Source organism: Bos mutus, chromosome 14 (assembly GCF_027580195.1).
Source record: "Bos mutus isolate GX-2022 chromosome 14, NWIPB_WYAK_1.1, whole genome shotgun sequence".
Lineage (NCBI taxonomy): Eukaryota > Metazoa > Chordata > Mammalia > Artiodactyla > Bovidae > Bos > Bos mutus.
This window is the reverse complement of record NC_091630.1, coordinates 47,718,844-47,740,403: the sequence shown is the minus strand read 5'-3', so window position 1 is coordinate 47,740,403 and position 21,560 is coordinate 47,718,844. Positions and strand designations below refer to the sequence as shown.

The window sequence follows — 21,560 nt, the reverse complement described above, 5'->3', positions numbered from 1 at the left end:
AAGCTCTGTAATAATCTATATGGGGAAAGAATCTGAAAAAGAATAGATATGTGTGTGTATATATATATATATTTATGTCTGTCTATCTATCTATAAGATCACCTATCTATCTATCTATAAGATCCCCTGGAGAAGGAAATGGCAACCCACTCCAGTATTCTTGCCTGAGGAATCCCATGGACAGTGGAGCCTGGGAAGGTGGGGGGGGGCGGCTACAGTCCATTGGGTTACAAAGAGTGGGACACGAATGCATGCATAAGTGAATTACTCTGCTGTACACCTGAGACTAACACAACATTGTAAATCAACTATACTCTGATATAAAATAAAAATTTAAAAGAAAATGGGTGTTTAAGGACCAGCAGTACAGAACCCAGGAACTTTTTTCTATCTAAGTGTCTGCTGCTGCTAAGTCACTTCAGTCGTGTCCAACTCGTGCAACCCCACAGACGGCAGCCCACCAGGCTCCTCTGTCCACAGGATTCTCTAGGCAAGAATACTGGAGTGGGTTGCTATTTCCTTCTCTAATTTAAGTGCCTAACAAAGTAAAAGAGATATGGCATCATGGCAGAACTTAATATAATACAGGTAACAATAACCTCCATGTCAAATGGAGGATCACACAGGGAACTTGGCAACAGTATTAATATTTTCCTGGGTTAGATGCTGAACATAAGGTTCCTTCTGTGAATGCTGAAAGGAAGCCCCAAACTCAGGGCTGAGATATGAAAACATTAAAATCAATGTAAACCATAGTACCCTCCCTGACACAAAGACAATCAATTACTTAACCAATCAACACCTGAGTGGGCAATCATATAACCAGTATATCACGTATAGTGAATACAAGCACCATGATCCCAAAGTGCTTAAAAACTGTCATAGTTGGGGAAATAAAACACAAACAGGCAATAGAGGACTACACTCAGGCCTATTTCATGGATATACTAAATGGACAATGCAGCTAATAAAAGCAACAAGTGTTTACAGAAAGGAGCGACAGTTAGGAACGGGTTCATAGACACGATAGAACTTGAGGTGTGACTTACAGGATGAGCAGGATGGGAAAAGGTTCAGAGAAAGACTTATGGGGAATGGTGCTAGTAAAGGCATAGAAACAAGGATGAGCTCTGTGTATGTGCCAAACGTGACGCTGCCTACTTGTCTAAAGCAAAACAATGGCTGGGAAATGTGGAGGGAAAGTGGGGTAAGTGAGACGAGCTCAGATCATGGAGGGCCTTAAAGTGCCCTTCACAGAACAGAAGGATTTAAACTTCACTGTATGTGGCTATGGAGAAGGCAACGGCAACCCACTCCAGTACTCCTGCCTGGAAAATCCCATGGATGGAGGAGCCTGGTAGGCTGTAGTCCATGGGGTCGCTAAGAGTCGGGCACGACTGAGCGGTTTCACTTTCACTTTTCACTTTCATGAACTGGAGAAGGAAATGGCAACCCACTTCAGTGTCCTTGCCTGGAGAATCCCAGGGAGAGAGGAGCCTGGTGGGCTGCCGTCTATGGGGTCCCACAGAGTGGGACGCAACTGAAGCGACTTAGCAGCAGCAGCAGCAGCAGCAGTATGTGGCTACTGTACACTCTTTAGTAAGAAAATGAAATAGTGTTAACAGGTAGATGAGTATGATGGCTGCAGGTGGGGAGACTGCAGGGGGAGAGATCACAAAGACGGGGGTGGGGGTGACTGCAATAAACCCGCTGAAAGATAACATCAGGGCTAGGGTGGTATCAGTGGAAATACGGAAGGAGAAAAAAACATTCTGAGGAAAACTGACAAAGGATAGAAATCTGGCTGGTAGGGAGGAAACAGAAATACCACAAATATAATAAAAAGAAAATAAAACAACAGCAACTAGACCTTCCCTCTTCTCAGCTCCAAACTCCATTACTTTGCATCTTAAGAGGCAGAGGCAAAAAATAGTATGTCATGCTGGGAACTGACATTACACAATAAGGCTGTCTTCATTCTAGAGTGAGATAGAAAGGCTTTTTTGTTTTTATTTTGTAATCTACACAATTTTGCCTTTCAGTGAAGCAGTGGAGATAGTTTATCTCTAGTTATGAGATCTTTGGCAGACAACCCCTCCAAAAAACTCACAACTATCTCAAAATTACAAAACAAATGTCATATGATAAAACAAGTCTGTATCATAACGTGCAAATTTGAAAACACATATCCTATTCACAACAGCAAACTATACAGGCAAGATGAAGACAGGCATGATGAAAGCAACCATGTTATTATTGAGATGGAATTCACATATTATAAACTCGACCCTTTTGAAATGTGCAACTCACTATTGTTGTTAGGTTTGTTTGTTTGTTTTAAAGTATATTCAAAGAACTATACAGCATAAGCACTATAAAATTTTAGAACGTTTTCAAATCCTTGTACTTGATGGTATTCACTCCTTATTCTTTCCTTCTCCCTGCTCTTGGCAACAACTTATCTACTTTCTGTCTCCATCATATAATTATTTAAACAGGAGGAAACCCTCAGTCATTTGTTAAGGTTTATGGATTATAACAACATTGTTGATGCTAATTATTTAAGCTGATACAAACATGTGATGTTGCTCATGTATAATACTTTCTAATAAAAACACATTCTAATTGAAAAGCAGGAAGCAACTGTTTGACTCCTAAGACTTGGATGTTAAACACATGGCAAAGGCCCAACTTCAGCTGCAAAATAATAATTATCAGATAACAAAATATATTTCATAAGATTTACCCCAAACCAAACCAAAACACTCAGACAGCCCGAGGCCATCTAGTTCTCATGTCTGGTAATATTCTGGTTCCCTGTAAGCCACTAGGAGTTCCCAAATCACATACTGATTGTATTTTACATTTTGTAAGCAGTCTGCTTAAGAGGCAGTCTTCCCTGGTGGCTCAGATGGTAAAGAATCTGCCAAGAATGTGAGAGACCCAGGTTTGATCCCTGGGTTGGGAACATCTCCTGGGGTAGGGCATGGCAACCCACTCCAATATTCTTGCCTGGAGAATCCCCATGGACAGAGGAGCCTGGAGGGCTGCAGTCCATGGGGTCATAAAGAGTCGGGCACGACTCAGCGATTAACTTATCTTCCCACAAAAATCTTATAAATGGCATTCATAATTTTGGTGTGTCCTGTTAGAAACATAGGTTGCTGGCACTGTAAAGTAGCTGAAAATTTTCTGCCATGCTAACAGCTAAACAAAATTATAAAAAATTTAAACTATTAAAATATAGAACAAAAAAACTGAAGTGGAACAAAAATGATAGTGATTAACAATTGAAAGAATGAAGAAATATATGGAACTTTGGGGAGGAGACCCTGAAAGTTACCTCTGAACAATTTTAGTGCTAAGCAACTCAAGGTCTGCATGTAGCTGGTCTAGTTTCCACAGAGTTCAGAATGAAACACAAGCCACGTCTCAAACAAGCTCTAAAGTTTTTGTGGCTATAAAGCTGTGTCAAATTTCTCCTTTTAAATCAACATAATAGTTAATTTATTAAATAAATATTATTTTGTAGGGAACTCAAACCTATTTTCATGTTTAATTTGAAGAAAGTGGGTCAGATGGCCATCAATAGGTGAATGGATACACATAGATGGTGGTATATCCCTACCATGAGTTACCATTTGGCAATAAGAAAGGGACAGACTACTGACGCATGAAGCACAGGTGAATCTCAGAAACAAGATGTGGTGTGAGAGAAGCCAGACAAAGAGTGGTTCTGTATTCTTCCATCATAGGAAACTTCAACACATACACAAAACTAACCTATGGCGAAACGAAGCAGATGTGTGGCTGTTGAGGGTGGAGGGGGAGTCACTGCAAACGGCCTTTGGCAGATCTTTTTGGGGTGTTGGGAGAATGATCTTGATTGGAGTGGTCACATCAATGTTTGCCAAACTATACACTTCAAATGGGTCCATTTTATGTATGTGAATTCAAGCTCAATAAAGCTGACTCATGAAGGAGAAAAAGGGGGCCATATGTATTTTAATTCATCACCCTGACCCTCACGTTAAAAGAACTGACCAGAGGTAATTAAGGGTCCTCAGTATAGTTTTTTATTTTTTATTTTATTTTATTTTTTTAGAATCTTTCCTGTTCTTTCAACATTGTTATAAAACTCAGTAGTCTAATATAAAATTCAGCAACCCAGCAGTTGACTTTAATTTACTCAATAGCTTTAAACCCCAGTAATATAATTTACTCCCTTTTATAGGTGGGATGATGACAGAGGATAGATCTGTGCGAGAAATCTTGGGTTTGAGCCACTAGAGTATTTTAAAGATCATTTCAGGCATTTGCCACTTTGTTTCCTATAGTTTTTTAATTTGCAAAATTTAACGACGGACAGGAGAAAGAAAGGCGAGAACAGGTCTGACTAAGAAAGAATAATTTCCTGCAGTGGATAGTCCCCTTGGATTGGAAGAAAGGAAGTGAGCAGGTAAGACGGTCAGGTTAGACAGGTTTTCACAATTGGCATCCTGGTGATATTGGTGCTGGGCCTGAGAATATCTTGGTGTCCCAATTAGTCTCGACGCCTAAAAAGATAGTAATACAAACACTACTAGTTGAATGCTACATGCATCCCTCGTGTGAATGAACTTTCTCAACTTCCTTGTCTTTCCAGTGCCTTGGACAGGCCAAGCACAGTCCTGTTCCAGTATCTCTGGCCCTGCAATGCCCTCAGCCAGGTAAGCCCTGCTCTCAGACACTGTACGGCTCACTGCCTCTCCCTCCACCCTGGATATCTCTGCCACTGCCCCCCTCTGCTTTACCCTTTCTCCCCCTGCTTTCATGTCGTCGCTTTACTTTTCTTTGTAGTACCTGTCACCATCTGATCTATGATTCATTTACCATTTACCTTCCCTGTGAGAATAAAGCTCCATGTTTTGTTCACTGCTAGGTTCCTTGTGTCAAGAATAGTACCTGCATATAGCAGTCACTCCAGTGTTTGGTAAAGGAATGGATGGATGGATGAAACTATGCGTGTGATGGTGGGATGAGGGAATGAGAAAGATGGTAAAGCGTCAGTACTTAAGAGGTTTCAAGGACAGAGAATTACCAATATGACACTCCTTCCCCAGTAATTCAGTTTATCATGGTGATTGCCTTATGCTCTGGAAGACATATGGGTAAGAACACACCCACCTCACAGTACTCAGGCCATGTGATCGGCACAGTGCCGGGCACATAGTAAACATTCAACAGTAGCTGCTTGGTATTTAATCTGAAATAGTAAGTGTCACACAAACTAAAACTGACCTTTGTTACCGGGCAATGGGGAAAAATACCAGGTAAAAGAGATCAGAGGTAGAAAATAGGACTTTTCTTTCCTTCTTTGTTAAAACTGGGGCTAGTTTTCAAGTTACAGTAGTTTCTGAAAGTACCATTTAATTATGCAGTATTCAGTAAATGCTAGCTTACTTAGCTCTGTTAACTGAATTAAATGATCCTGAAAACACAGTTTTCTTCAATGAGCTTAATAAATATTTTCTGTTTACCATTATTGATGCTTTTACAAATATCTCCTATGCCTCCAGTATGATCACGGTGCCAATGGGTCACTATGATTTCCTGGATGGCTGTGTTAAATTCCGTCAGAGCCTGCTTTAAACAGCTGATATATTCTGGGATTGATGGTTCTCCAGTGTCGATGAGGATCCTCCTGAAAATTAAATGGAAGATAATCACACAATCAGAATACATAGTATCAATATATTTCTCACGCAGATAATTTACAGTATGTGTAAGAAACTGCATAAATTGCCTTGCTTCCAAAGTGCTTGAAAACCAGATGCACATAAGCTTAACTATAATCATCTCATCTTAAGATTCTTTGAAAAAACTTAAAGCTAAATGTGAGTCTCAACAAGGAATAATAGCAATGATATTGAACACTTACATAGCATTTAAAAGAAATAAAAATAAGGCACAGTTCTAAGGATCTTACATGTTTTTACAAATGTATTCCTTGTAACAAACTCTGAAGGTAGGCTTTTCATTATTATATCCAGAAATTAAGTAACTGGCCCAAGGTTGCTGCTGCTGCTGCTGCTAAGTCGCTTCAGTCGTGTCCGACTCTGTGCGACCCCATAGACGGCAGCCCACCAGGCCCCGCCGTCCCTGGGATTCTCCAGGCAAGAACACTGGAGTGGGTTGCCATTTCCTTCTCCAATGCATGAAAGTGAAAAGTGAAAGTGAAGTCCCTCAGTCGTGTCCGACTCTTAGCGACCCCATGGACTGCAGCTTACCAGTTACTTTGCAAAGAAATGGCAGAACCAACATTCAAGCCCAGGTATTCTGATGCCAGAATATGCATTTTTATTCACTCTGCTCTCGAGATTTTTTACAGCATCCTCAAATGTCTGAGCAATAGGGAAGAAGCTGATTCAGTGGTTTCCCTAAGGAAATCTAGTCCTCTGCGCTATATACAAAATGAAGTACTGGGGTTTCCGTATGTGAAAGTGAGGGCAGCAGGGGAGCAAGGGGTGGGGGTGGGGGTGGGGGATGTTTGAGCTGTTTCCTTCCTTTACTCAGACAACTTACTTTTTCTGCTTGTGGTTCTGAACCCTCCTGCTTTGTTTGCCCTTCCTCCCTGTTTTATCAACCTGAATATTCACTGGAAGGACTGATGCTGAAGCTCCAATACTTTGGCACCTAATGCAAAGAGTGGACTCAATGGAAAAGACCCTGATGCTGGGAAAGATTGAGGGCAGGAGAAGGGAGCAACAGATGCTGACATGGTTGGATGGCATCATCGACTCCACAGACATGAATTTGAGCACACTCCGGGAAGATGGTGAAGGAGAGGGAAGCCTGGTGTGCTGTCCACAAGGTTGCAAAGTCAGACACGACTGAGCAACGGAACAGCACTGTTTCATGGGGGCAACAGTCTTTCTCTCTGAAGTTCTTTTGAAGAAACAATGGCGACATTTTCCTCCTCCAATTCACCAACTTCTTAAATTCATGCTGTTTCACAAGAATCTCTCCCAAGTTGAGGCTGGGGGAGACAGGATTCATCTTGATGAAAAGTCTCAGTTATTCGTTTGTGCATTAACTCCTCAATAACTGTTTATGAATGATCTACTATGTGCTATGCTTTTCTTGGTGTTTTTTACATTTTTTTTTTAATATCAAAAATGTGCTATGCTTGTCTTGCAAGGCAAAACCCATCTTACCCTGGAAAAACAACCTGAGTTTATATGTTAATGATATCTCTTCTGTGACTTCTGATGTTGACTGAACTGCCACACTGGAAACTTCTGACAGTGATGACTGGATTAAAACCTTTAATTATACTATTCTAGACTTACTCTTCAGAGAAGGCAATGGCACCCCACTCCAGTACTCTTGCCTGGAAAATCCCATGGACAGAGGAGCCTGGTAGGCTGTAGTCCATGGGGTCGCTACGAGTCGGACACGACTGAGCGACTTCACTTTCACTTTTCACTTTCATGCACTGGAGAAGGAAATGGCACCCCACTCCAGTGTTCTTGTCTGGAGAATCCCAGGGACGGGGGAGCCTGCTGGGCTGCCATCTCTGGGGTCACACAGAGTCGGACACGACTGAAGCGACTTAGCAGCAGCAGACTTACTCTTCACTGGTCACATCAAATATTAAATTATATATTCATTTTTGGAGCTATCTGATGATTTATGGTGTCTACAAGTCTCTAAGCCAGAAGAAAACAAAGCTATTGTTACGGGTGTATTTTTTCTGCCAAGTTCATAGGACACCCTTAATACACTACCTGAAACACTGCAGGCACTTAGGCACTTTTCTACTATGAATGAATGAAAGCTTTCTTTTTTCTCTTTTAATCAAATCCCATTTAAAACAGTAAGAAATACTATGTCTCCAAAAATTTAAAAAAAATACCAGAGTGTTTTATTAAAGTGCAACTTAATCAAGACTGCTGCTGCTGCGGCTAAGTCGCTTCAGTCGTGTCCGACTCTTCGACCCCATAGATGGCAGCCCACCAGGCTCCCCTGTCCCTGGGCTTCTCCAGGCAAGAACACTGGAGTGGGTTGCCATTTCCTTCTCCAATGCATGAAAGTGAAAAGTGAAAGTGAAGTCGCTCAGTCGTGTCCGACTCTTAGCAACCCCATGGACTGAAGCCCACCAGGCTCCTCTGTCCATGGCATTTTCTAGGCAAAAGTACTGGAGTGGGGTGCCATTGCCTTCTCTGTAATCAAGACTAAGTTGTATTAACACTTTACAAACAGGACCTCATTTTATTAAGCATCCTGCAAGGAAAAAAGGAAGTTTCACTTTTCACCTACATATAACAACGTCTCTTGAAATGTCACTTTGAAGTTCCTCCCACCAAGGACTAGGGCCTGTTTCCCTCATCCTTTGAGTATGGATGTACACTGGGTTTTCCTATGCCAATGGACTGACATGAAAGTGATTGTAAGCCTTCGCCTCTAGGTCTTTACATACTTTCTCTCATTCCACTGGAACCCTGCAATTAGCCAGTGAATACATTAGGCTAGCCTGCTGCAGGATAAGTGACCAAAACACAAAAATAAAAACCATAACACTACTTTGGCTACATGGGGAAGAACGGATTGAATAGGGACAAAAGTCGATGCAGACAGGCCAGTGAGAGACTATTTTAAGAGCCTAAGCAAGAGTTGTACTGGCTTGGACAGGTTAACAGCAGTGGAAATGTTGAGATCTTTATAATGGCTTGGATACGTGTGTGCAGGAAGCAGAGAAAAGTGGTCAAGGAGGGTATTTAAGTACTTAACTTGATTATATATGGGGATGGTTCTGTTTACCAAAATTCAGACAACTGGAGGAAGACAGGTAGTTTCGAGTGGCTTTGAGGTATCCAATTAGAGATATAAAAAAGCAGTTGGGTACCCTTGTCTGAAGATGAAACCTGGATTTGTCTACAGTGGAGCTATAAATTCGGGAATTATTAATGAATACAACAGGTGGAGCCTAGGAAGTAGTCAAAATCCCCTGGGTAGAGAATACAACAATGAGAACAGAAGAAACAGTAGGACTGTCTTCTGAGGAACTCAAAAGCTTAAAATATCTGGTAAAGACAATGATTCTATAAAGGAGATTGCTAGAGAGTAGAATAGCTAGAGAGGTGAGAGCAAACCAGGAGAAGGCCATGTCAATAAATCAGGGAGTGGTCCACAGCATCAAAAGATACTGAAGTTCAAATAAGATGGGAATCGTAAAATGCCACTGGGTTTAGTGATACAGGAGCCACCAGTGATCTTAGTGGAATAGATGGATCTCATTTATCAGGATCACCTGGACCCAATTACTATTCATTTCTAGCCACCTAACATCTACTTTATACAGCAGAGCAGCAGCACCTGCACATTAACTTATCATAACTCAGCTGCATGGGCTCAACATCATCTCTCTCGCTGTCATCTGTGAGTGATGCCACTGGCCATTCATAGTAGTCTAAGTAGTGGACACCAAAGACGGTGAATCTGTTCTTCTCTCAATCGGCTTCAGGTTCCTCACGTCTTTTAGCACCAGCACTTTGCCACACTGAATGTGATTCCAGTGTTTAAAGATACAGTATGGATTTTTCATACAACATTGTCCCCAACGCCCGCCAACTTCTTCATCTGGTTTTCAAACAGAACCAGCCATCTGTTTCATTGCTGGAGGAAAAACAGGCTGTGCTGAACTTTTTGAGAGACAGTACACTGATCTCCTATGTTGTGTTTTCCTGAGAGACTTCCCAGGATAATTTTGACTATATGCAATTTTCATCTTAGGTACTGACTTTAGAACTCATTTAAGATGACACACTGAAAAGCTAAGAGCATACCTATGGACTGACTTCCTGGGGTGAGTGAGTCTAAGCCAACCCCGACTCTATGCTAGATATCAGGTAATTTTTTTTTCTGCTTAATTTTCTGTTTGCCTAGACCCTGGAGGTAGCTTAAAGCTCTGACTCTGCGTCGTTTATCCTGGACTCAACTTTTTGCTTTCTGCTAGATGGTCAATACTTCCAGATTCTCCAAGCTGCTGCTTCTAAAATTGTGATTTACCAGAAAAAGGCATGGAGAAGGCAATGGCAACCCACTCCAGTACTCTTGCCTGGAAAATCCCATGGATGGAAGAGGCTGGTGGACTGCAGTCCATGAGGTCGCTAAGAGTCAGACAGGACTGAGCGACTTCACTTTCACTTTTCACTTTCATGCATTGGAGAAGGAAATGGCAACCCACTCCAGTGTTCCTGCCTGGAGAATCCCAGGGATGGTGGAGCCTGGTGGGCTGCTGTCTATGGGGTTGCACAGAGTCGGACACGACTGAGGCGACTCAGCAGCAGCAGAAAAAGGCAAATACAATGGATACTTCAAATGAAAACCCAATAAACTATACTTATTAAATAAACTGGTAATCAACTATATTTTACTAATTGTAACACATCTAGTTCATGGCAAATAGATAGGGAAACAATGTAAACAGTGAGAGACTTTATTTTTGGGGGCTCCAAAATCACTGCAGATGGTGACTGCAGCCATGAAATTAAAAGACATTTGCTCCTTGGAAGAAAGCTATGACCAACCGAGACAGCACATTAAAAAGCAGAAACATTACTTTGCCAACAAAGGTCTGTCTAGTCAAACCTATGGTTTTTTCAGTAGTCATGTAAGGATGTGAGAGTTGGACCATGAAGGAAGCTGAGCACCAAAGAATTGATGCTTTCAACTGTGGTGTTAGAGAAGACTCTTGAGAGTCCCTTTGACAGCAAGGCAATCAGTCAATCCTAACGGAAATCGATCCTGAATACTCATTGGAACGACTGATGCTGAAGCTCCAATACTTTGGCTACCTGATGCGAAGAACAGACTCATTGGAAAAGACCCTGACGTTGGGAAAGATTGAAGGCGGGAGGAGAAGGGAACAACAGAGGATGAGATGGTTGGATGGGATCACTGACATGATGGACATGAGTTGGTGATGGACAGGGAAGCCTGGCGTGCTGCAGTCCATGGGGTCACAAAGAGTCGGCCACGACTGAGTGACTAAATTTAACTGATGAACACGTCCAGACTGAATAATTAAATTCTGCGCTCAAGGTAAACTATACCTTATATTCAATTTTTATTATCTACAGTAAGGACTACACAAAGATTGCTCAATGCACTTACTGTGCACTAAATGACATGTCACCGTTTCTGCATGAGACCACTAAAACAGAATGCGTCTGAACAAGATAAAAATCTTGGAAATACAGACAGGTTATTCCATTCGCAGAATAATTTAAAATAGTTAAAAATATTTAAAATAAGGCCACACAACAGTAACAAGAAACAAAGTTAGCTCTTCTTTCCCCAAGCTAGCTAGCTTTTTCCCAGACTCGAGCAATTTGAAGCAAGGAAATTCTGCTGTCCGCTATCGAGTTAAGAAAAAGGCCTCAATACAACCACTTGCTTTTGCGAACGGAAGTCAAACTCAGGGCCAAACACCAAAGTCAGGTGAGGAAAGTAAACGGGTTCTTGGATTCTTAACTCCAAGCGATCCTAGTGTCTCAACAGCTTAAACAACCTCACTCTGGCTTTCAAAATCAAAGTAAATTGGGTCTCGAAAACAGGAAACATACTCATTTTTCCTTAGCCATTTGTAAGTTAAGACAGTTGACTACCCCGGGAGGAAGTGATTTAGGGGAGGGGGTGTCCGAATCGGGGTGGGCTGGGGCAGGACCCCACGGTGCAGGCTGCGGGCGCACAGCTTGTCCGCCCGCCGCGAGCAGTCCCCACAGCCCCAATCCGTGCGTCCCGCAGGCCGGTATGTATGATGGCGAGGGTGGAGAAACATTTACCTGGGGCCGGTCCCCACCAGGTAGGTGTTGGTGCCCTGCAGGGTCATGGGACCCGGGTTACAGCCCAGGACGCGAATCACCCGACTGGACAGCCGTTCTATGCGCTGCAAGGTGGCAGCCATCTCTTCGTCTGCCGCTCGCCGCCACAGAGCAGGCGAGACCGCCCAAGCGCGGAACCAGCAACAAGGCCGGGGGCGGGGCCGGCGGTCACCTGACGCCGCGCGAGTGGAGTGGGGCGTGGACCCGTAGCTGTGCCGGGGGCGGGGACAGAGATCACGTGGTGCAGCACGAGCGAAGTGGGCGGGCCGGGGAAATCAGCCCCGGTGCCGTGGGCGGTGCCGGAGATCACGTGTTGAAGCGCGAGCCCAGCGGGTGGGGAGTCGGTGAAGTGCGGTGAGGCGGGGCCAGCGGCACGTGACTCTGGCGGAGTTTCGTGGGCGGCAGTGCGAGGTTGTTCGCTGGTACGAGGCGCGCGGCGGCCTGAGGCGAGACTGGACTCCGGCCCTTGCGTGCTGCCGCCTGTCACAGAGCCTGGTGGTTTCGCAGGAGTTTGCTTTCAGGCAGGCTAGTTTGTTCGGCTGCGAAAGACACATTTTAACCCGGGAAGTCTTGTGATGGAGCAAGGGGCAGGCAGGTTTCCGGTTAGTTACAGAGCACGGAATCCCGGGAAGGGTAGCTCGTCGGGTTTTCAGGCGAGGGTGGGGGTGGGTGTGTGAGGAGGAACTGGTTTATCTTTTATAATAAATAGCAATAAGGGAGGTTTATTTAGCACTTACTGCTGTACCGAGTGCGTTTTACAAACGTTCAGTTCAGTCGCTCAGTCGTGTCTGACTCGTCGCGACCCCAAGAATCGCAGCACGCCAGGCCTCCCTGTCCATCACCAACTCCCGGAGTTCACCCAAACTCAAGTCCATCGAGTCGGTGATGCCGTCCAGCCATCTCTTCCTCTGTCGTCCCCTTCTCCTCCTGCCCCAACTCCTCCCAGCGTCATGGTCTTTTCCAGTGAGTCAACTCTTTGCATGAGGTGGCCAAAGTATTGGAGTTTTCAGCTTCAGCATCAGTCCTTCCAGTGAACACCCAGGACTGATCTCCTTGCAGTCCAAGGGACTCTCAAGAGTCTTCTCCAACACCACAGTTCAAAAGCATCAATTCTTTGGTGCTCAGCTTTCTTCACAGTCGAACTCTCACATCCATACATGACCACTGAAAAAATCATAGCCTTGACTACTATCTCATTTAATCTTCACAATGTGAAGGCAGTATTTTTATGTCCATTTTACAGACGCAAAATGGAGGTTTGGAGACATTCCCCAACCTTGTACTGACACCCCACGCACCCCCTGCAGTGGGGTGCTCTGCTCCCTTTTGTGCCACTTGCAGTACCCCACCAACCCCAAGACTAGGGGGGGACGCGAGCGTGTGTGTTGGGGTTGTGCTCTTGGTGGGAGGTTGTGTCCAAGACATAAAGGACTTCTTTTTGTTTGTAAGGGTCCTTTTCTAATCTGCTGAGCAGTTAACCACCCCAGTGTTAACTAACCCTCCCCATATTAAAAAAAAAAAAAAAATCCAGTTACTGTTTTCCTAAAAGGGAGTGCACAGATCTCGTGATCAGTTTCATTCCCTTCTGGGCCATGAAATTAAAAGACGCTTACTCCTTGGAAGGAAAGTTATGACCAACCTAGATAGCATATTGAAAAGCAGAGACATTACTTTGCCAACAAAGGTTCGTCTAGTCCAGGCTATGGTTTTTCCAGTGGTCATGTATGGATGTGAGAGTTGGACTGTGAAGAAAGCTGAGCGCTGAAGAATTGATGCTTTTGAACTGTGGTGTTGGAGAAGACTCTTGAGAGCCCCTTGGACTGCAAGGAGATCCAGTCAGTCCATTCTGAAGGAGATCAGCTCTGGGATTTCTTTGGAGGGAATGATGCTGAAGCTGAAACTCCAGTACTTTGGCCACCTGATGTGAAGAGTTGACTCATTGGAAAAGACTCTGATGCTGGGAGGGATTGGGGGCAGGAGGAGAAGGGGACAACAGAGGATGAGATGGCTGGATGGCATCACTGACTCGATGGACTCCGGGAGTTGGTGATGGACAGGGAGACCTGGCGTGCTGCGATTCATGTGGTTGCAAAGAGTTGGACACGACTGAGCGACTGAACTGAACTGAAAAGATGTGAAACACGTGTGATATCCTAGCCCATGCCTTTTTCAAAAGAAATGATAAATTGACACATTAGATGCTAGTGGTTCTAAAATTTAGGCATTTTAAAAGGTAATTATTTATTTTTAATTGGAGGATAATTGCTTTACAATATTATGTTGGTTTCTGCCATGCATTAACATGAATGCCCCATAGGTACATACATGCCTCCTCCCTCTTGAATCCCCCTCCTACCCTATCCCACCCCTCTAGGTTGTAGGGCATGCATTTTAACATCCTTTTTGGCAGGTGTTTCTGGAGAAAGGACTGTTGCTCTGTATGCAGTACAAATCAAAAGTTTAATATTCCAGATTTCTTGAAAACACACCTGGAATGTGTGGCAAATTTCTTTTCCTGTGTCTTTGAGATGTACTTTTAATAGCAAAATGTTTCAAAAACCTTCATTGAAACAATCATGTGAATTATCCCCTTTGCAATGGGAAGGCAAGCAACAAGTCCTTTAAAGACTGCTTGGAATAATCATCAAAATTCCCTATATCAAGTATTTTCAACTCAACAATATTTATTTGTCTGTTATCAGTAGCTCTTCCAGCAAGAAGCTGGCTTCCCATTTTAAAACCTCTCTCCTGGAAAGTCAGCAAACCTTTGAGAAGAGAGTGGAACTATTTTTGTGGGCAGCTCCACTTTCTTATTCCTTAACTTTTTTTTTTTCTCGTGAACTAGAATTTCCCTTGTTCCTTCCATCTCATTTAGTTCCTTGCCAGGGTCTTCATTTGGTAGATGAACAAATGGGGCCAACAAATAATTTAAAAGTGACTTGAGTCATAGAAGAAGACGTTAGACACTAGTAGAAGAGCAGAACAGAGTGTAGGTGATGAACTTGGTTTAGAGGAGTTTAAGTTGAGGTCATTGTGGGATATCCCCGTAAAGAAATCCACAAATAGTTAGATGTATGGCTTGAGCTAGGAAGAAAGAGGCTGCAGATTCAAAACTGAGTCTTTGTGAATATCAATGTAACTTGAAGTTTTAAGTTCCCAAGAAAGAAGACCAATGACTTTTACATTCTGTTCAGTTACAGTTACAATAATTGATCAGCTACCTCTAACATGTATTGTTGTTGATGTGTGGGAATGTATGTAAAATGAATACGATAGCTTTATAGAGGCTTATAACTAAAAAGGAGATGTACATGATAATATTTTAAAGCATATTCAGGTGAATCCTATAGAAGTATAGTGAAAGTGATGAGATTGCTAGAAGGAAGGAGAGAAATTAGGATAATTTGAGAAAGCTTAACAGTAGTGGATGTTAGCTGATTCTTAAAGGATTGATATGACTTTTATCAGGTAGCTGGAGGAAGAAGGGCTTTCTGGACTGTAAATAACCTTGAGCAAAGGCTTGGAAATAAGAACTGTAATGTTTATTTTGGTAATAGAAACCAACGATCATATGTTCTTGGGGCATAGGGTTTGAGAAGGTATAAAATTTGAAAAATTAGGTAGGTAGGGCTCCATTGGAGAAGGCAATGGCACCCCACTCCAGTACTCTTGCCTGGAAAATCCCATGGATGGAGGAGCCTGGAAGGCTACAGTCCATGGGGTTGCTAAGAGTCGGACACGACTGAGCGACTTCACTTTCACTTTTCACTTTCATGCACTGGAGAAGGAAATGGCAACCCACTCCAGTGTTCTTGCCTTGAGAATCCCAGGGACGGGGGAGCCTGGTGGGCTGCCATCTATGGGGTCACACAGAGTCGGACACTACTGACGTGACTTAGCAGCAGCAGCAGCAGTAGCAGCAGCAGGGCTCCATTAATAATATGTTGTAAATTCTTTATTAGATCATTTCAAATTCAGGAATCTCTCCCTTTCAAACATAAATTGTCCCCTTAGATATGCTGTGAGGCAAATTGTATTTTTTAAAAAAATTAATTGATAATATAGTAAAAACTTGTAAACTCATCAGCCTTAAAAGGAACCATGTAATTCCTTCCCCCAAGGTGATAGTTAAAAAAAAAAGGATGTACTATGATCACAATGATATAGACTCTTATCACTGGATTAGAATATCGCACATATGACTAACAGGTGATTTCAGTTTCATTTTGGTTTGGATCTTAAAGGTTTGCCACTGCTGCTGCTGCTAAGTTGCTTCAGTCGTGTCCGACTCTGTGCGACCCCATAGACGGCAGCCTACCAGGCTCCGGCATCCCTGGGATTCTCCAGGCAAGAATACTTAAAGGTTTATACACTCCTTAATAATGCTTATTTTCCATGAGGAAGAAAAAAAAAATTCCCAGGATGAAGATTTTCCAGAAGGAACTTTGAATTAAAGAAGGCTTTTTATATATGACAAGTAAGTCTATATATTATGTGTATTAAATTTGATTGACAAGTGAACATTTGCTAGTTTGTACTTCAGGTATCTTCTTTATTGCAAATAGAGGAAGAGAGCTGTACAGTGGGCAAAGTTTATGTATTTTGGCTGGCAGCCAGATAGTCACACAGGTGGGTTGACCTCTGAATGAGAAACTGGATTGAAACACCTATTGGGTCAGTCAGTGTTCCGAATTCTCTAAGTGAAGTGAAATTTTGTAGATTGGCATTATTTCTGATAAGGTGGTATTGGAACAGTGATCAGTTGTAGGGATAAAGATGAAGATCCTTCATACAAGTTATCTGACTATGTGGTTATTGAAGGAAGTGCAGGCCCTTTTTTATGAGAGCTGCTATATTTATTAAGTACTTTGCTGTGTAGTTGTCTTTCCAGTTGGCATTATGTTCTGCTTCACTAAATTGGGAATTTAAAAGTTGCCAGATCAGATTATTGAGTCTGATATTCTGCCAATAATGCAATTTCTAAGTTTCTTAGAAATTATTTTTTCCCATATTGTAAATCTTGATTCAAAATGGCTAGAGTTTTCCTTTTCCATGCCAGGTAAAGTAAGCTATCTTTGTGGGAGAGTGTTTAAGAATTGTGCACAAGGAGGTCTACCTCGTTTTATTGCACTTTACTTTATTACAATTCTCAGATATTGTGGTTTTTATAAATTGAACGTTTTGGCAACCTGCATGGAGCCAGTCTACCAGTGCCATTTTCCCAACAGCATTTCATCTCTTTGTGTTACTGTGTTAGAGTTTGGTAATTCTCACAGTGCTTCAAACTTTTTTTTTTATTATTGTTATGTCTGTCATGGTGATCAGTGATCTTTTACAACTGCAAAAGGATTTTGTCTCGCTGAAGGCTGAGATTATGGTTAGAAGTTTTTTAGCAATGAAGAATTTTAAAATTTAAGTATATACAGTTTTTAGACATAATTGCACACTTAATAGACTACAGTATAGCTTAAACATAACTTTTGTATGCACAGGGAAACCAAAAACTTTGTGTGACTCACTTCATTGTGATATTTGCTATATTGTGGCAGTCTGGAACTAAATTCATAGTGTCTCCAAGGCATGCCTGTACATTAAAATTAGTTTACTCATTAGAGATAACTCACACAAATACCAACATGTCTAAGCCTCGGTTTATGATCTATAAAGTGGGGCCAATGATAATCTTACATAAATTTGTGAGAATTAAATAAAGTTTGTAAAACATTTCATACATAGTAAATACTCAGCGTCTATCAGAATACTATCTATTCTTCTAATATGGGCTTCCCTAGTGGCTCAGACGGTAAAACATCTGTCTGCAATGCAGGAGACCTGGGTTCAACCCCTGGGTTGGGAAGATCCTCTGGAGAAGGAAATGGCAGCCCACTTCAGTATTCTTGCCTGGAAAATCCCATGGACCCGGAGCCTGGTAGGCTACTGTCCATGGGGTTGCAAAGAGTCGGAGACGACTGAAGTCCACTTTCACTCTTTGTATTCTTCTACTCTATATGGAAATATTTTTTTTTTCCTCGATAGAAAGCTTAGGAAATTGCATTTTTTTAGATGATGTTAAACAGGACTTGGATACACATTAAACACATCCAATATAATCATGTTAAAAAATCTGTCAACATTTTAGGGAATTTTGTTCCACATACTCAAAATCTAGTGCATTAGACTTCTGAACTCGCTCTTCCTTCCACCTGGCAAGCTTTTTCATATGATAGCAATATGGCTAATTTCTTTACTCAGATGCCATCTTCTTAGTGAGGGCTGCTCCGACCATTCTAATTAAAATTACAACCTGTGATGCACCTGCCTCTACTCCAACTCCTGATTTCCCTTAACATGCTCTGTTCTTTCTGTAGCACTTATCACCTTCTAATATGATGTCTAATTTTACTTATTTTTATTATTTGATTATCTTTCTGTGCTAGGATGTAAGTTCCACAATGGCAGGGATTTTTGTTTCTTTTACACATGATATATCTCAAGAGCTTAAAATAGCACATGATAGGTTTAAGTAAATATTTAATTAAACAGAACTTTTTGATGAAATCTCATCCTGCTAAACTCCATGCTTAAAGTGACATGACATCTTTCATTTAAGATAAGAAACCCGCTGCAGGGAAATTCATGCCCTATTAGATTAGAAATACTCAGACTTAAAAAAATTTTTTTCCATCCTGTTGGCCACAATATTCTTGGTAAGAAAAGTAGCAATAATGAGTGTTTTCTTTTACTGTAAGAAGAGTGAACTATCTTTTAATATTATTCTAAAAACTTTTAAAGAAAATACTTACAAGTGCTAAAATGACAGGAACACTGCTAAGTATTAGATTGTGTTTTTTTAAATAACATCTTCCCCTCCTAATTTTTAAAGTAATAAATATTCTTTATAGAATATATAGGGTGTTAGTCTACTCAGGCTGCCTTAACAGAATCCAACAGATTGGTGGATTAAACAATAGAAATTAATTTTTCCCATAGTCTGGAGACTGGAAGTCCAACATTGAGGTGCCAGCAGGGTTGGTTTCTGTTGAGGCCTCTTTCTTTGGCTTGCAGATGGCTCTTTTCTTGCTGTGTCGTTTCTCATAAGGACACCACTCCTATTGGGTTAGGGACCCATCCTTGTGACTTCTTTTAACCTTATTCCCTCCATAAAGGCCTGTCTCTAGGAACAGTCACTTTGAAGGTTAGTAAGTCAACGTAAACAGTGGAAACAGTGTCAGACTTTATTTTTTGGGGCTCCAAAATCACTGCAGATGGTGACTGCAGCCATGAAATTAAAAGACGCTTACTCCTTGGAAGGAAAGTTATGACCAACCTAGATAGCATATTCAAAAGCAGAAACATTACTTTGCCAACAAAGGTCTGTCTAGTCAAGGCTTTGGTTTTCCCTGTGGTCATGTATGGATGTGAGAGTTGGACTGTGAAGAAGGCTGAGCGCCGAAGAATTGATGCTTTTGAACTGTGGTGTTGGAGAAGACTCTTGAGAGTCCCTTGGACTGCAAGGAGATCCAACCAGTCCATTCTGAAGGAGATCAGCCCTGGGATTTCTTTGGAAGGAATGATGCTAAAGCTGAAACTCCAGTATTTTGGCCACCTCGTGAGAAGAGTTGACTCATTGGAAAAGACTCTGATGCTGGGAGGGATTGGGGGCAGGAGGAGAAGAGGACAACAGAGGATGAGATGGCTGGATGGCATCACTGACTGGATGGACGTGAGTTTGAGTGAACTCCGGGAGTTAGTGATGGACAGGGAGGTCTGGCGTGCTGCGATTCATGGGGTCGCAGAGTCGCACACGACTGAGTGACTGAACTGAACTAAACTGAAGTCAAAGTATGAATTTTGAGAGGAAACTGTTCAGCTCATAAATATAGAAAAGAATGAAGAATAAATAATCTGTAATGCCATTAATTCCCCAGATAAAACTACTGTTAACGTTTTTCCTATTTCTCTAGTCCTATTTCCTTTACATTTTCAAAGCTTTGAGATTATAGCAGTATTTTTTTCCACTTAACATTCTTTAAAGTGAAGTCAAAGACTGCAAACTCAGATGCTTACAGGTATCAGGCAGACAGGCAAAGTAATAATGATAACTAACAGTTATTAAGCCCTAATTGTACCAAGTACTTTTCTAGAGGCTTGTATGTGTTATATATATAGTACCTTTCTTAACCTTAACAACAATCCTCTGAGATATATACCATTATTATCTCCATATTTCAAATGAAGAAAATAAGGGATAGGGAGGTAAAAAGAACATATTTAAGGATACACAGCTATTAGATAGCTGCATGGGCACTGAGACCTCACTGTTGAAATGACTGAAGTGGGGTGACTGGGTACTGTGGTGAAATTGAGAGCACCTTTGCCATCTAGGGTGGGTACTCACTGCTCATGAAGAAATGATAGTTTACTGTAGCAGATCTTTGAGTTCTTTGATAGCAGAGAAAACTCTGGATTTTTATATGAAATCTTGGCAGTTCATTAGTACAATTAAAGAAATCCCTGTTGAGTTGAACAGATGTCATCTGCAGATTGTATTCATGTTTATAAAATAGGCTTCATAATAGTAATATCTACCTTCTAAGTTTGATGTAAGAATTATATGAGGACGTTTTATTTGTAACATACAGGTCAATGCCTGGCATGTAGTAACTGTTATTAATATTTTCTCCAGTCATCAAAATTCTTTATAAGTATCATTTACTATTGTTTTTGTTTTAAGAAATTATAAAACGCATTAGTGCATATCTGTTGTAAAAAACTCAACCAATATGAAAGAATATTTAAAAGATTGAAATTGCATTTGCTTCCCACTCAACTCCTTTCCCCTCTCCATGTATATTAAGAAAGCATATACTGCAACATGCTATATTTATCCTTCTGGTACTTGCTTCTTTCATTTAAAATGTCTTGGAGACCTTCTGAAATCAGTTTATACGAAGCTACTTCATTCTTTTTAAAGGTTGCATGGTATGTTCTTTAGTGTGAAGGTACCATAATTTATTGAATTAGATTTCTAAATTGTCATTTGGGTTGTTTTCAATTTTTGCTGTTTTAAAAAAGGTTCTGCAAAGAGCATATACCTTTGTGCATGTTTGTAAATATTTCCCTAGGCTTGATTCTTAGAGGAATTGCTGTATCAAAGCACATTAAGAATTTTCACAACTGCTGGACCTTTGTTAAATATATTTTTAGTAGCTTTGTAATATTCTACTTTATGAATCTACCATTATTTAATTCTTCTTGTTGACACATTTAGATTATTTCCAATTTTTTGTCACTATATATAGTCCTTTAGTAAATATATTTGTGAGTAGGTTATGTTTTTTAAAAAGAAAATAGTCTGAGAGGAAGTTGTCAACTATTAAGTATATTTCTAACACTTTACTTTCACAAAGCTATATATTGTAAGAAATGTATTTAGTGGTAATATATTATTTTTAGAAAAAGTAGAGCTTTGATAAAGTCGTGGCCTAGGATTTTTAATGTTAGAATCGAGATTTTTGGAATTCTTTATGTTTTATTTTAGGTGTTGTCATCTGTAATGAAGATCACTGTGAAACAAGATTGAGTAAAGCCTAGTAACAACTGGACTAGAGGTTTAGAAGAGAAAGTTAAAATTAGTCACTTTGGTTTTAGTGTTCCAATTTCATAATGTATATTCTTTAAAATATTTAGGGA

At 41.2% G+C, this 21,560-nt stretch overlaps 1 protein-coding gene across 1 annotated transcript in view; it reads right to left on the bottom strand.

Moving 5' to 3' along the window:
• LACTB2 (lactamase beta 2) overlaps nucleotides 1-12,025 on the bottom strand; it is a 32,954-nt gene extending 20,929 nt beyond the window's left edge. Inside the window, exons 1-2 of the mRNA XM_005897924.3 lie at nucleotides 11,829-12,025; nucleotides 5,520-5,683 (exon numbers count right to left, since the gene is read on the bottom strand). Coding sequence (XP_005897986.1) covers nucleotides 5,520-5,683; nucleotides 11,829-11,950 — 286 coding nt within the window. The 5' untranslated portion in view covers nucleotides 11,951-12,025. The remainder of the gene's footprint in view (nucleotides 1-5,519; nucleotides 5,684-11,828) is intronic.
• Between the last annotated feature and the right edge of the window lie 9,535 nt (nucleotides 12,026-21,560).